Below are 12,292 nucleotides of genomic sequence, written 5' to 3'. Positions count from 1 at the left end.
TATCACATGAATGGTTGTTTATCAACTGTTTCTGCTAACTGTCGCTATTGTGTGCTTATTAATCGTTTTTAGTAATTGTGATCATAGTATGGGTGTTAAATGATTTTGAGTGTAGTATTAACTGTACTAAGGGACTTCAACTATAGTGTGGTTATTAATTTGTTCCTGGTGACAGTGACCATAATATAATTATTACGTGTACCCTGTAACTATAATCATAGTGTGAAATTTATGTTGCTGCATGGATGTACATTACTATAAATAGGAAGTCATATTAGTTTGAGGTCAAGAGTTAAAAGGTCACCAATATGGAGTCGAGAGTTGAAAGGTCACCAATATGGAGTCAAGAGTTGAAAGGTCACCAGTGTAGGGTCAACAGTTGAAAAGTCATTGCTTAGCTTGTACTCTGTCCATGTTAGGTATAAACATTTGAAAATCACTTGTGTAAATTGTAAAATGGTGTTGTTGAGGTCTTTGCTATGTCAGTAGTTGAAAGGTCATAGTATATAAATTCTCTCATTACAGGAGGTATGAATTACAACAGAAAGCATCATTTGATAAAGTTCAAGAACGAGCTAAAGATGACAAGAAGAAGTTAATTACGTAAGTTGCCACCTCCCTTGATAATATAGTTGTGGTGTCATGTTGGTGTGTGTTGCTTTGTAATGGAGTGCTGTTCTGATGAGACTGTGGTCATTTGCTCTTATTCTTGATGTTGTCAGTTCTGTCATTCTTGCTGCTGCTGTCATCATTGTTGATGTTTGTTGCTGTCTACCTTCAGGATGTTGCTATCCATGATGGATGTGATCAATGCAGAAGAAGAGGCAGAAATTGATAAAACTGAAAATAGTAAGTTATTCCCAGATCACCTATCTGCTTCTGGTGGTTGTAATGTTAGTGTGTGTTGCTGGTGGTTGTGTGTGGTATGGAATTGTTGGCAAAGATGTATGTAACGTATACACAAGTGTGTGTGTGTGTGCATGTCTATAGGTATGTATTTGTGATTGTTATAATGCATATATATATATATATATACATACATACATATGTACATACATATTAGTAACAGAGACAGTATTAATACTGATAGGTAATATTTGTCCTCACTTGAAATGTGGATGTTCCATTAGAGCAAACTATACTGCTGTATAACTCTCATATTGGCTTTTGGTGCAAAATGTACTCTTGCTTATATTGCTAGCAGGGAGATAAATCTCTGCCACCTCCAGCACCGAGACAATTAGATCATGTGATTTTGACCTTAAGCATATCTTTATATATATATATATATATATACACACACACATATATGTAAGTTTGTATGTATGTAATTATGCATATATGTATGTGTATGTATGTAAATATGCATATGTATATATATATATATATATATATATATATATATATATATATATATATATGTGTGTATGCATATGTATGTAAATATGCATATATATATGTATAGTTGAAATTTACAGAAAAGCAAAAGACAAAAACAGGTGTATAAACAACAAGCAGGTGTATTAGTTTGATGCTCGGAAAGGTGAGAAAATCTTTTACGTTTCGAGCCTATGCTCTTCAACAGAAAGGAACTTGAGGGAATAAACAGAGAGAGAATATATATATGTGTGTGTGTGTGTGTGTGTGTGTGTGCATGTACGTATGTAGTAAAAATACATATGTATATATGCATATATATATATATATATATATATATATATATATATATATAGAGAGAGAGAGAGAGAGAGAGAGAGAGAGAGAGAAAGAAAGAAAGAAAGGAGGCAATTAAAATTTTGGATAATTCTTATATAATTCTTTATTGTTAGTGCTTTCATTTGTTACACCACTTCACTGGTTTATTCAGTGATTCTTCTCATTGAAAATGCCAGAACAGTATGACAAAGTAATCAATAATTAATGGATTGATTTGTCAACAATAAAACTGAAGTGAACTGTAATCAGTGCATGTAGTCAGTGGGGTGGGTGGGGATGACCCTGTTAAAATGCATCATCAGTTTTAACACCTGGTTTCATGTTAGAATTCTTTCAGAACAAATTTTTAAAAATGGTTTGTGTGAGTGTTTGCTTTGCAATCATATGGCCCACGTGTTTTCCACTGTGTTGTATCATGAGTAAGTGTTGCCTACAATAGCTTCAAGCTAGCCCGATCATTGAGACTGAAATTGGGTAAATGGAAACTGTGTGGAAGCTCACTTGCTTGCTGGGTGAATTGTACCTGTAATTCATTTATTATTGTTACTATACATAGATATATACATAATGCATACATACATATGGAGGGCAGCTGATTGGCACAAATAGTAGAGTGCCTTGTGGTATTTGTTCTGGTTCTTTACTTTCTGAGTTTAAATCCTGCTGAGATCAAGATTACCTTTCATCCTTTCAGGTCAATAAAAGAAAGTACTTGCCTAGTACTGGAGTCAATGTAATCTATTAAATCTTATCACTACATACCATCAAAAGACAGATGGCTTTGTGCCTAAATTAAAAATGGTTATTATTTATTCATAAAGGGTAGTGGTATGGCAGAATCGTTAATGTCACAAAAAGTGCTTTCCAGCTATTTAACTCTTTTGTTACTGTATTTCTGTTGAAATATACTGCTTTATTTTGATTTATTGGAAAATAATTTTTAGTAAAATAACTTTTTCAATATCAGTCAAATGTTTGGCTGAAATCATTCTAAATCAGGGAGCTTTTATCTTAGAGCTGGGCCAATCTTAGGCATGTTAGTTTCAAAAAGATCAAGTTTTGAGATCAAATTCTTTCAAGGTTAACTTCCAGCATTGAAAAAAATAAATTATGGCTCAAATACCAGAATTGATTTAACTTGACTCCTCTCCATCCCTCCTACGATAGAAACTATCCTCCTCCTCCTCCTCCTCCTCCTCCATCATATGTGACTATCAAAATTCACTGCTGACACTTTGTTTTTTACTTTCAGGCTGTGCATCTGGTTATCAGAGTTCCGAGTTACCGTCCACTCCCAGCGATATTAAGGTATAGGATATATAACTTGCTACTGTTGTTGTGTTTGTTTTTGCTGATATCAACTACTGTAGTTAATCAAATAACATATTCAATTGCTATTTTTAGCCATGACTTAATTCTCACTAAGTGTTAAAACATGGGTTTTAACATTTGGAGGTCTAAACATGTGGTTCTTGTTTTAAAGACAGAAAAGTGTGTATAAAGCTGCATCTTTTATCATCATCAATCAAAATGTTTTGTAATGAATTACAAAAACCATTAAAAAAAATTTACTTCAGCTTTATGGTGACATGTAAAGACTACTGTTTATTCAACTAAACCTTGTTCTGTACATGAGTTATAAGCTTGGATATCTAATGTGATTTAGACTATGGCTGAAAATCAATTATAAAATGCTATTTCTGAATTTCAGAATCCTGTTAGAAATAATCGCTAAATCTCTTTAGGATCATGCTCTTCCGTATTAAAAAAGGAAGACATATTAGATTTTGTAGTGCTAGATACACATATGGATGAAATGATAGAATGTTTGAAGCTGGAACAACTTTGATCAGGACTTACTAGAATTAAAAAAACAGACACTTTCTTAAGTATGTAAACACTTATCAAACTAGGAGCTTTTATTTCTAAACTAATGTATATATCCCAAAGTAAGACACTTGCTGAAGATCAATGATCAAACCTATTGATTGAAATGTAATGTAGATGCTTCACCTCTGGGAATGTTAGTAGATATATTATACACACATAAAATATAGATAAATAAGAAAACATGTAGACTTACAAATACACACAAGTGTAATTATGGGAGCACACACATGTATACTCCTACTAATCCAAATGCATAAATATGGAAGTACTTATACAGACACATGCATAGATTAATATGGAAGTACACATTCAGGTACACATACAGATGCTCATACATAGGTATATATAAAATCACAGATATGGAAATACACATACGCATGGAATCACATGCATACATCCATGTAAGAACAATGCATATATAAATATGGAAACACATACATGCACACATGCATATACAGAAACATAAATACACTAGCATAGATAAATATAAATGCAAATACACATAAATACATATGCATGCATAAATATGGAAGCACATAGATGCACAAATACATATATATGGAGGAACTCATACAGGCACATATCCATAGGTAAATATGAAAGAGCAAAGAAACATACAAAGACATAAATATACATTGATTAATTTGGAAGTACATAACATAATATAAATGTTTTTTTTTTATTTTTCAGAATGATTTTCATTCCAAATCAGATTCCAACTCAGAGAAACAAATGGTGTCTCCTTTGGGAGATTTTGAACTGGAAGCTGATGGTAAGTCTATTTTTGTTCATATTTATGTCTTTTTTTTCCATACCTGCATGGTTTGGACAAATGTTACTTTGAGGCATTGTTTTACACAGCAAGATGCCCTTCTTGATGCTAAGCCTTACCTGTTTTTCAAATAAGGGATCTTTTATCTTTAGAAAGCACAAAGTGACTGAACAATTAGTTGACAGGAGAAACTGACAAAAACACTGACTGCCACACTTTCATACAAGTGATTGCAGATATAAGCAAACATGCAAGCACATGCGCGTGCACACACACATACACACACACACGCACTCACATACATGCAGACAAATGAAATATGTACATGTACATGCACATGTCAGCCTTCTTTCAGTTTCTGTCTATCAAATCTGCTCACAAAGCTAGATTGGTCCAGGACTTTTGTAGTAGAAGATACTTATTTAAGGTGGGGTGCAGTGATACATTTTATTGGGAAGCAAACTTTGCAATCACAAAGCTACACCTATGCTTAGTATCTGTATATGTATATATGTCTATACTGTACTTGGGTGGTGTGTGCATGTGCATGGGCTGTGTGTCTGTGTGTATTCAGTATGGACAGTGTACATGTTGTGTGGGTAATATGTTTGTATTAGATGACATTGCTCATCACTTAGGGAAGGACCTGATCCCAAAACTGTGAATATGAGATATGATGTTTGTCCTGAGAAAGCCTCATGAGAAAGATGGGTCACAAGGCAAAAACAACCACACACATCTGTCTATGTGTGTGTGTATTTATATAAAAGTAGTGGTAGCGGTGGTGGTGGAGCACTTGTGAAATTACTTGACATAAACAGGAGATGAGTCTCCTGAAAATCACGAGAAGAATTTCAGGATAGAAGGACACCAGAGTATATTTCCATCGTCTTCTGATCACTAGACGTTGATCTTAGCACTGCACCTTACCAAAGCACTTGTCAATTAACTCATGCTTGTTCTTGTACAGAGCTGTCTCTACAGCACAGTACCTATTTACTGCCAGACATACTGAGCCGTTTATTTATTTAAAGCCAGGTGCACTGAGCCAACATAGTATCTGTTTACAATTGAATGTACTGAGCCCACTGTGTTTATGCTTTTCCTCAGTGCTTAGAGCTGTGAGTTGTCCCTACAGCTTGGTGCCTATTTACTGCCAGATGCACTGAACCAACTATTTACAGTTAAATATAGTGTACCAGTGTTAGTAAAGTGTCTTTTTTATGTACACATGATGACAGTGATAGATATGAACATCAATCTGATACTTTATCAACTCAGTTACCCATAGTCGAACCTATCAACCACCATTTGGTGTAATTTTTCTTCCCATTTTGAGATGGAATATTGCTACTTGTTTCAGTTACTAGAGAATTACCAGACCCATTTTTTTCTATATTGTATAGAGGATAAAACAAAATTTTTCATGATTACTTTTGGCATTTTGCTCAACTTTTGTCTATGTTTTAACAACTATTCAAAAGAAAAGCGAGACAAAATATGAATGACAGACCAGACCCAAAACACTGCCACCTGGCCCATGAATGCCTTTAGACAAGTTCACTCTATTGCAAGTGTTTAAACCAGACCCTTGGTTCCCTCTCTTGTCATGTTTTTGGTGTGTAATATATATTGAGAATGAGTATTGGCTACATCACCCTCACTAGTCTGAGGGTTTGAACAGCTCCCTCACTACATCACCCTCACTAGGAGGGTCTGAATAGCTTATGAGTATATTACTCTTTCTCTCTTCAGTAACTTATTTAAAAAAATAAAAGGCTATGGGCTTTATTAATCTTTCTTGTCTTAAAGCATATCAGCAGTTTTAGGATTCTACTTCTTGATAGGTACCTTTTGTTAAGGAGCATCTTTTGTTATTGACAGTAAAGTAAACTTGTTACATTAGGCATTAATGAAACAGATAGACAGCAAGAGACTACAAGGTACATTTGTGTTGTCTATATCTGACATCCATAGGAGAAATCTTCAGTAAAATTAGAGCATAAGACTCTGGGGATAAATTTGTAGAAACCTTAGTGGATATAGATTTGATTTATTTAGACATCTATTGATGTTAAGGGGTTGGTGGTGACATTTGAGAAACTACCCAATCTAAATAACATCCATTGTTCTATTGTATTTTCCAGGTATGTTCTACCTGAGTGGTGAAGATCAAAGAGATAACCAGGAACCTTTCTATTTCTCTGATGATGATGATTTCGGTGAGTATATCAGTGGCTTCGACCCTTTATCTTGTCATCCATTCATTCCCCCGCTAACCCTTAATCACCCACACACCTTTGTTGTTAGCCTTCATTTACTTTTCACATGTCTTCCTTTCTACACTTTGTTTTCTTGTCTCTTTTTCTACTCCCTTCACTTTTTCCACCTTCTCTGTGAGAGCACCATTTGAGTGATGGGCCTCACAGAGATAATGTGGCCAATGCCAGTGTCACATAACTAGCACTTGTGCCAGTGGAATGTAAAAAGCACCCTTTGAGTATTGGGCCTCGTGGAGGCAATGACAAATGACCGAGACCCTTGGTGATATTCTGTGCTTGAGAAAACCCATCAAGCCAAGTGAAATTGTTGTCATGGCAGATACTGGTATCACGCAACTGGTAACTGGGCTGGTGGCATGTAAAAGCACCCATTACACTCTTGGAGTGGTTGGCATTAGGAAGGACATCCAGCCATAGAAATCATGCCAAACTAGACTGGAGTCTGGTGCAGCCCTTCAGCTTATCAGGCCTGGTCAACCTGTCTAACCCATGGACAATAGACATTAAATGATGATGATTTCACTTATATTTCATCACTAGTGTACATGTGTGTGTGTGTGCACACACATGTATGTATGCACGTTCATATTCAGTCACTTGCTATACTTTTGTACATAACTAAATCAGTTTACTATTTTTAGTAAACTATTTAAGTGACCAGTAATTTTCTTTCACTCTTAATCCTTTAACATTTAAACTGGCCATATCTGGCCCAAATATTCTATCCATTTTATGTTCAAAGTGGCTAGATCCAGCCTCTCACATCTATCTGACAATGTCATTGTAAAACTAGAAAATAATCCCATCATTGAAATCTCAAAGCTATGAGATAATGCATGATGAATTCAAAAGAATATGTCTCCTTTATTGGACACTAAACTCTGCTTGCAAAGACCTGTTGAGGCAAGTGAAATCGAAATCCTACTAAATTCGACGACTGGCACCCATGCCAACGTCATCTCCATTGGACACGAAACACAGCTTACGAAGACCTGTTGGGGCAAGCGAAAGCAAAATCGTGATGGCACCTGTGCCCAGTGTCGCCTTTCTGGCACTTGTGCCCGCAGCATGTGTAAGGACTTTTGAGCGAGATCGTTGCCAGTGCCCCTGGACTGGCCCTTGTGCGGATGGCACATAAAATACACCATTTTGAGCGCAGCCGTTGCCAGTACCGCCTGACTGGCCTTCGTGCCGGTGGCACGTAAAAACACCCACTACACTCTCGGAGTGGTTGGCGTTAGGAAGGGCATCCAGCTGTAGAAACTCTGCCAAATCAGATTGGAGCCTGGTGTAGCCATCTGGTTTCACCAGTCCTCAGTCAAATCGTCCAACCCATGCTAGCATGGAAAGCGGACGTTAAGCAATGATGATGATGATAATACATTACATTTGACACCATAATCTGAATGCTAAAGGGTTAAACCATTTGTATTTTATACCTCTCTTCTTTCTTTATCTTCCCTCCTTTCACTTGTCTTTCTCTTGCTTACTCAAAGACAAAAGACAATTTAGTTCTATATTTAAGAGATGAGGAATTATGTACATTATTTACAATTGGTGGATATTTGTCCTTATCTTGTTTGTTGTTAACACAACGTTTCGGCTGATATACCCTCCAGCCTTCATCAGGTGTCTTGGGAAAATTTCGAACCTGGGTTCTCATTCCGAAGGTATTTTTTGATGTTGTTGTAGTTGTTGTTATTATTATTATTATTATTATTCAGGTCACTGCCTGGAATCGAACTCGGAATCTTGGGGTAAGTAGCCTGTGCTCTTAACCACTATGCCACGGGCCTATGGCATAGTGGTAAGAGCACAGGCTACTAACCCCAAGATTCCGAGTTCAATTCCAGGCAGTGACCTGAATAATAATAATAATAATAATAACAACAACAACAACATCAAAAAATACCTTTGGAATGAGAACCCAGGTTCGAAATTTCCCCAAGACACCTGATGAAGGCTGGAGGGTATATCAGCTGAAACGTTGTGTTAACAACAAACAAGATGAGGACAAATATCCATCAATTGTAAATAATGTAAAAGACAATTTCTTTTATAAAGACTTCCAAATGAAGGAAACTTTGTCAAATCTGAAGAATTATATTGCTTTAACCCTTTTCTTTACCATATTTATGTTGAAATATACTGCTATGTTTCAACTAATTTTTAAAATAATGAAGAATTCAGTAAAATAATGTTGCCATTATTAAGTTGGTGTTTGGAACATAAAACCTTCCATTAAAATTTCATATTTAATTTAATTTGGATTGCTTTAAAACAAGAAGTATCATAGAATCAAGTAGTTTCTGAGTGGGGTTGATGTCAAAAGAGTTTGTTAAGTGGTTGCACAGAAGATGTGTGGTCTTCTATAACTGCTGTGCTCCATAATGTCATCACACAAAAGCTGTCTTGTATGTCAGGCATGTTTACTAACAACAGTTGTTTGTAGAAATAACTATTCTTAAAGATGGTTTACAGCGAGGATATGTATTAGTAGTATGTTGAATGACACAGTAGACATATGTCTGTGTGTGTGTGTGTGTGTGTATGCACACACACACGCATTTTGGTATATTGTGTTGCTTGTTTATATTGTAGATAGAAATACACTGCACATACACAACCTATTCTACACACACACACACACACGTGTATGTGTGTGTATAAAGTTACACAATCTTGTCCAGCCTGTCTATTATTCAGACAAAATATGTTTAAAATTACTTCCATGTTGAATAATAAATAAAAGGAAATGAGGAAAGCTTGAACCAATGCAAGAAAAAAGCTGGAAAACCTTTATATATTTCAGGCACAAAGGCCCATTTTCAGAAGGATACAAAGGATGCAAAGAAATATGTGTCTACATAGATGCTACCATTTAGATAGCTGAATGGGCAGTGATCCAATATTAGTCTAGTGTTTGTGCTAACAGTAGCACTTTCCCAAATGGTGGTGTTGTTGGTGTCATAGATATTACACTGGAGATGGTGGTGGATGACTGGCTTCAGGTTGGCAGTGGAGGTCAAAGTGGCTGTTTATATCAATGTTGTTAATGGTGGTAAGTGTCATGGGTAATCAGCAATGGCGTTGACTACATTGATGTTGTTGGTAATGGTGGTAAATATCATGGTAGTAGTAGGTGATGGTGTTGTTGGTACATGCCCTTGTAGTTGTTGATAAAGAGGTGGCTGATAACAGCAACAACAATCCTCATTGCAGCAGCAACAATGGTGGCAGAAAACATGGTGTTGGTAGACAACAATACCAATCACTGTCTTAGTGATGATGATGTTTGACATAGTTGCAGCAATGTAGGGGATGGTTAGTAATTTATAAAAGCCTTTGGTCCAACTCCAATTGGCTATTGATCTTAAGATTAAGTCAGTAGATCAGTAAGGATTACTTGAAACAAGGATTTCCTATATTTCTCTGGCCAGTTTGGAAGCATCTCTCTCTCTGATGGTATTATCACATTTCATAATGTGTTTGTGAAAGGAAGATGTGTTTGTAGTCAGGTGTTCCTTCAGTTGGATGTGGAATGGTCGGCCTGTACTACCAATGTAGTATTCACTGTATTTGGAACACTATATCTGGCATACCACGTATGTTCACAGATACTTGCTTGCATTATGGAAAGGACAGTTCACAGTGTGCAGGGCTGTTGTGCATTGTGATCAGGGACAGTCCTGAGTTGGTTAGCAGGATGTTGAGGCTGTCCCCGTGGATGGCAAAGATGGTTTTCTCATTAAAGTGGGGAATCCTCAGGTAGCAATTCCTAGAGAGATTCTTTTTGTCATGTTTATTTGGCTTGCATCCGTGTAGGGTCTTTGTAACAGATGCTGGATATTTGTTGGTTCCAAGTATCTTGAAGCATTGTTAGTAACTTTCCTTATTTCCCTTTTTGCTTATTATTCTACTTCTGTATGACAATGTTTCAAGTGAACTATTAACTTCTTTAGGGTGTGATTTGAGGAAAAATTGTCTTGTATTTCCAGCAGGTCAGGTGAAACTATGTAGATACTCTCCCTTCATTGGCTTGTTGTCTCTCTGGTTCAGTCATCAAACAAGTTTTCAGGCAGCTGCAGCTTATCTCCTTTTGTTTTGGTTGTCGTTTGGTGTCTTTACAGGATCACTTTCATAACATGTGCAACAAGATAAAATACCAACACCAAACCATGTTTTTATTTCTCTAAACTTGAATAAAATATAAAGAAAATGAAACAGTAAGAATGTAAATATTAAATTATGTGTTAACATGCCACACTGGTTCTTCTCTTTCCAGCTCTGGACTCCTCAACAGAAGTTACGGAACCTTCATACATTCGTGGAAAAAAACGCATTGATCCAGATGCCATACATTCAGCATCAGTCCCTGTTAATGTCCCGCGGTTCAACCAAGAGATGTTTTGTTCATCAGCCTCAGACAAAGAAAATGTAAGAGATCATCTTATTAGTTACTACTGTTGTTAGTGATTGATTGGTAGACTTGTTAAAGCATCAGACTAATTGCCTTGTGGTGTTTACCTTTTATCTTTTACTTGTTTCAGTTATTAGACTGTGGCTATGCTGGGGCACCACCTTGAAGAACTTTTAGTCAAATAAATCATCCCTATTACTTACTTTTATTTTTAAAGCCTGGAACCTATTATTTCAGTCTCTTTTGAATTGCTAAGTGATGGGGATATAAACACAGCAACACTGGTTGCCAAACGGTGGTGGGGGACAAACAGACACATACACAATGAGCTTCTTACAGTTTCCATCTACCAAATCCACTCTTGATACTTTGGTTGGCCTGAGGCTGCAGTAGAAATCACATGCCCATGGTTGCCACTCAGTGGGACTGAACATGGAACCATGTGGTTGGGAAGCAAACTTCTTACCATACAGCCATGCATGTATCTGTTCAAGCTTTTTATATTCTGAGTTGAAATTTTGCCAAGTTCAACTTTATCTTTTGTGCTTTTGGAGGTCGATAAAATAAAGTACCAGTCAAGTACTGACGTTGATGTAATTAACTAAATCCACTTCCCTAAAAATTGCTGGCCTTCCCCAGTCATAGATCATTGTTTGACTCTTTATGTTGAGTTCAAATTCCACCAAGCTAAACTTTTATCCTTTCAGGGTTGATTAAATAAATTACCAAGTACTGAAGTCAATAGTATTAACTAATTCTCTTCCTCCTGAAATTGCTGGTCTTGTGCCAAAATTTGAATCACTATCGTTGTTATTGTTGCTATTAAGGCAGTGAGCTGGCAGAATCCTTAGCACATGGAGCATTTTGTTCATCTGTTCTGTGCTCAAAATTCCACCAAGATCAACTTTGCTTTTCCTCCTTTCAGGATTGATGGAATATGTACTTGTTGAGCACTGGGTTGGTGTAATTGACTTACTCTCTTCCACAAAATTTCAGGCCTCATGCCTATAATAGAAAGGATTATTATTGTTGTTGTTATTATTTCAAATTTTGGCATTAGGCCAACAATTTGACAGGGTTAGTTGATTACATTGACCCCAGTACTTGACTGGTACTTTTACTAACCCTGAAAGGATGTAAGGTAATGTTGAGCTTGGAATGTAAGATGAAATGCTTCTAAGCATTTTGTCCAATGCTCCAACAACTCTTCTA

At 36.4% G+C, this 12,292-nt stretch overlaps 1 protein-coding gene across 2 annotated transcripts in view; it reads left to right on the top strand.

Annotated features, from left to right (window-relative positions):
- The window catches only part of LOC106873180 (uncharacterized), a 98,570-nt gene that overhangs the window by 85,460 nt on the left and 818 nt on the right, over positions 1 to 12,292 (top strand). For both annotated transcript variants that reach the window (XM_052969588.2, XM_089355105.1), the window contains exons 7-12: positions 526 to 603; positions 782 to 849; positions 2,969 to 3,024; positions 4,297 to 4,378; positions 6,526 to 6,600; positions 10,946 to 11,097. In XM_052969588.2, the coding sequence (XP_052825548.1) occupies positions 526 to 603; positions 782 to 849; positions 2,969 to 3,024; positions 4,297 to 4,378; positions 6,526 to 6,600; positions 10,946 to 11,097 (511 nt within the window). The remainder of the gene's footprint in view (positions 1 to 525; positions 604 to 781; positions 850 to 2,968; positions 3,025 to 4,296; positions 4,379 to 6,525; positions 6,601 to 10,945; positions 11,098 to 12,292) is intronic.

This window comes from Octopus bimaculoides, chromosome 7, assembly GCF_046866305.1.
Source record: "Octopus bimaculoides isolate indiv1 chromosome 7, ASM4686630v1, whole genome shotgun sequence".
Lineage (NCBI taxonomy): Eukaryota > Metazoa > Mollusca > Cephalopoda > Octopoda > Octopodidae > Octopus > Octopus bimaculoides.
Note: the sequence above shows the minus strand (reverse complement) of the source record. Positions and strands in the feature narration are given on the sequence as shown.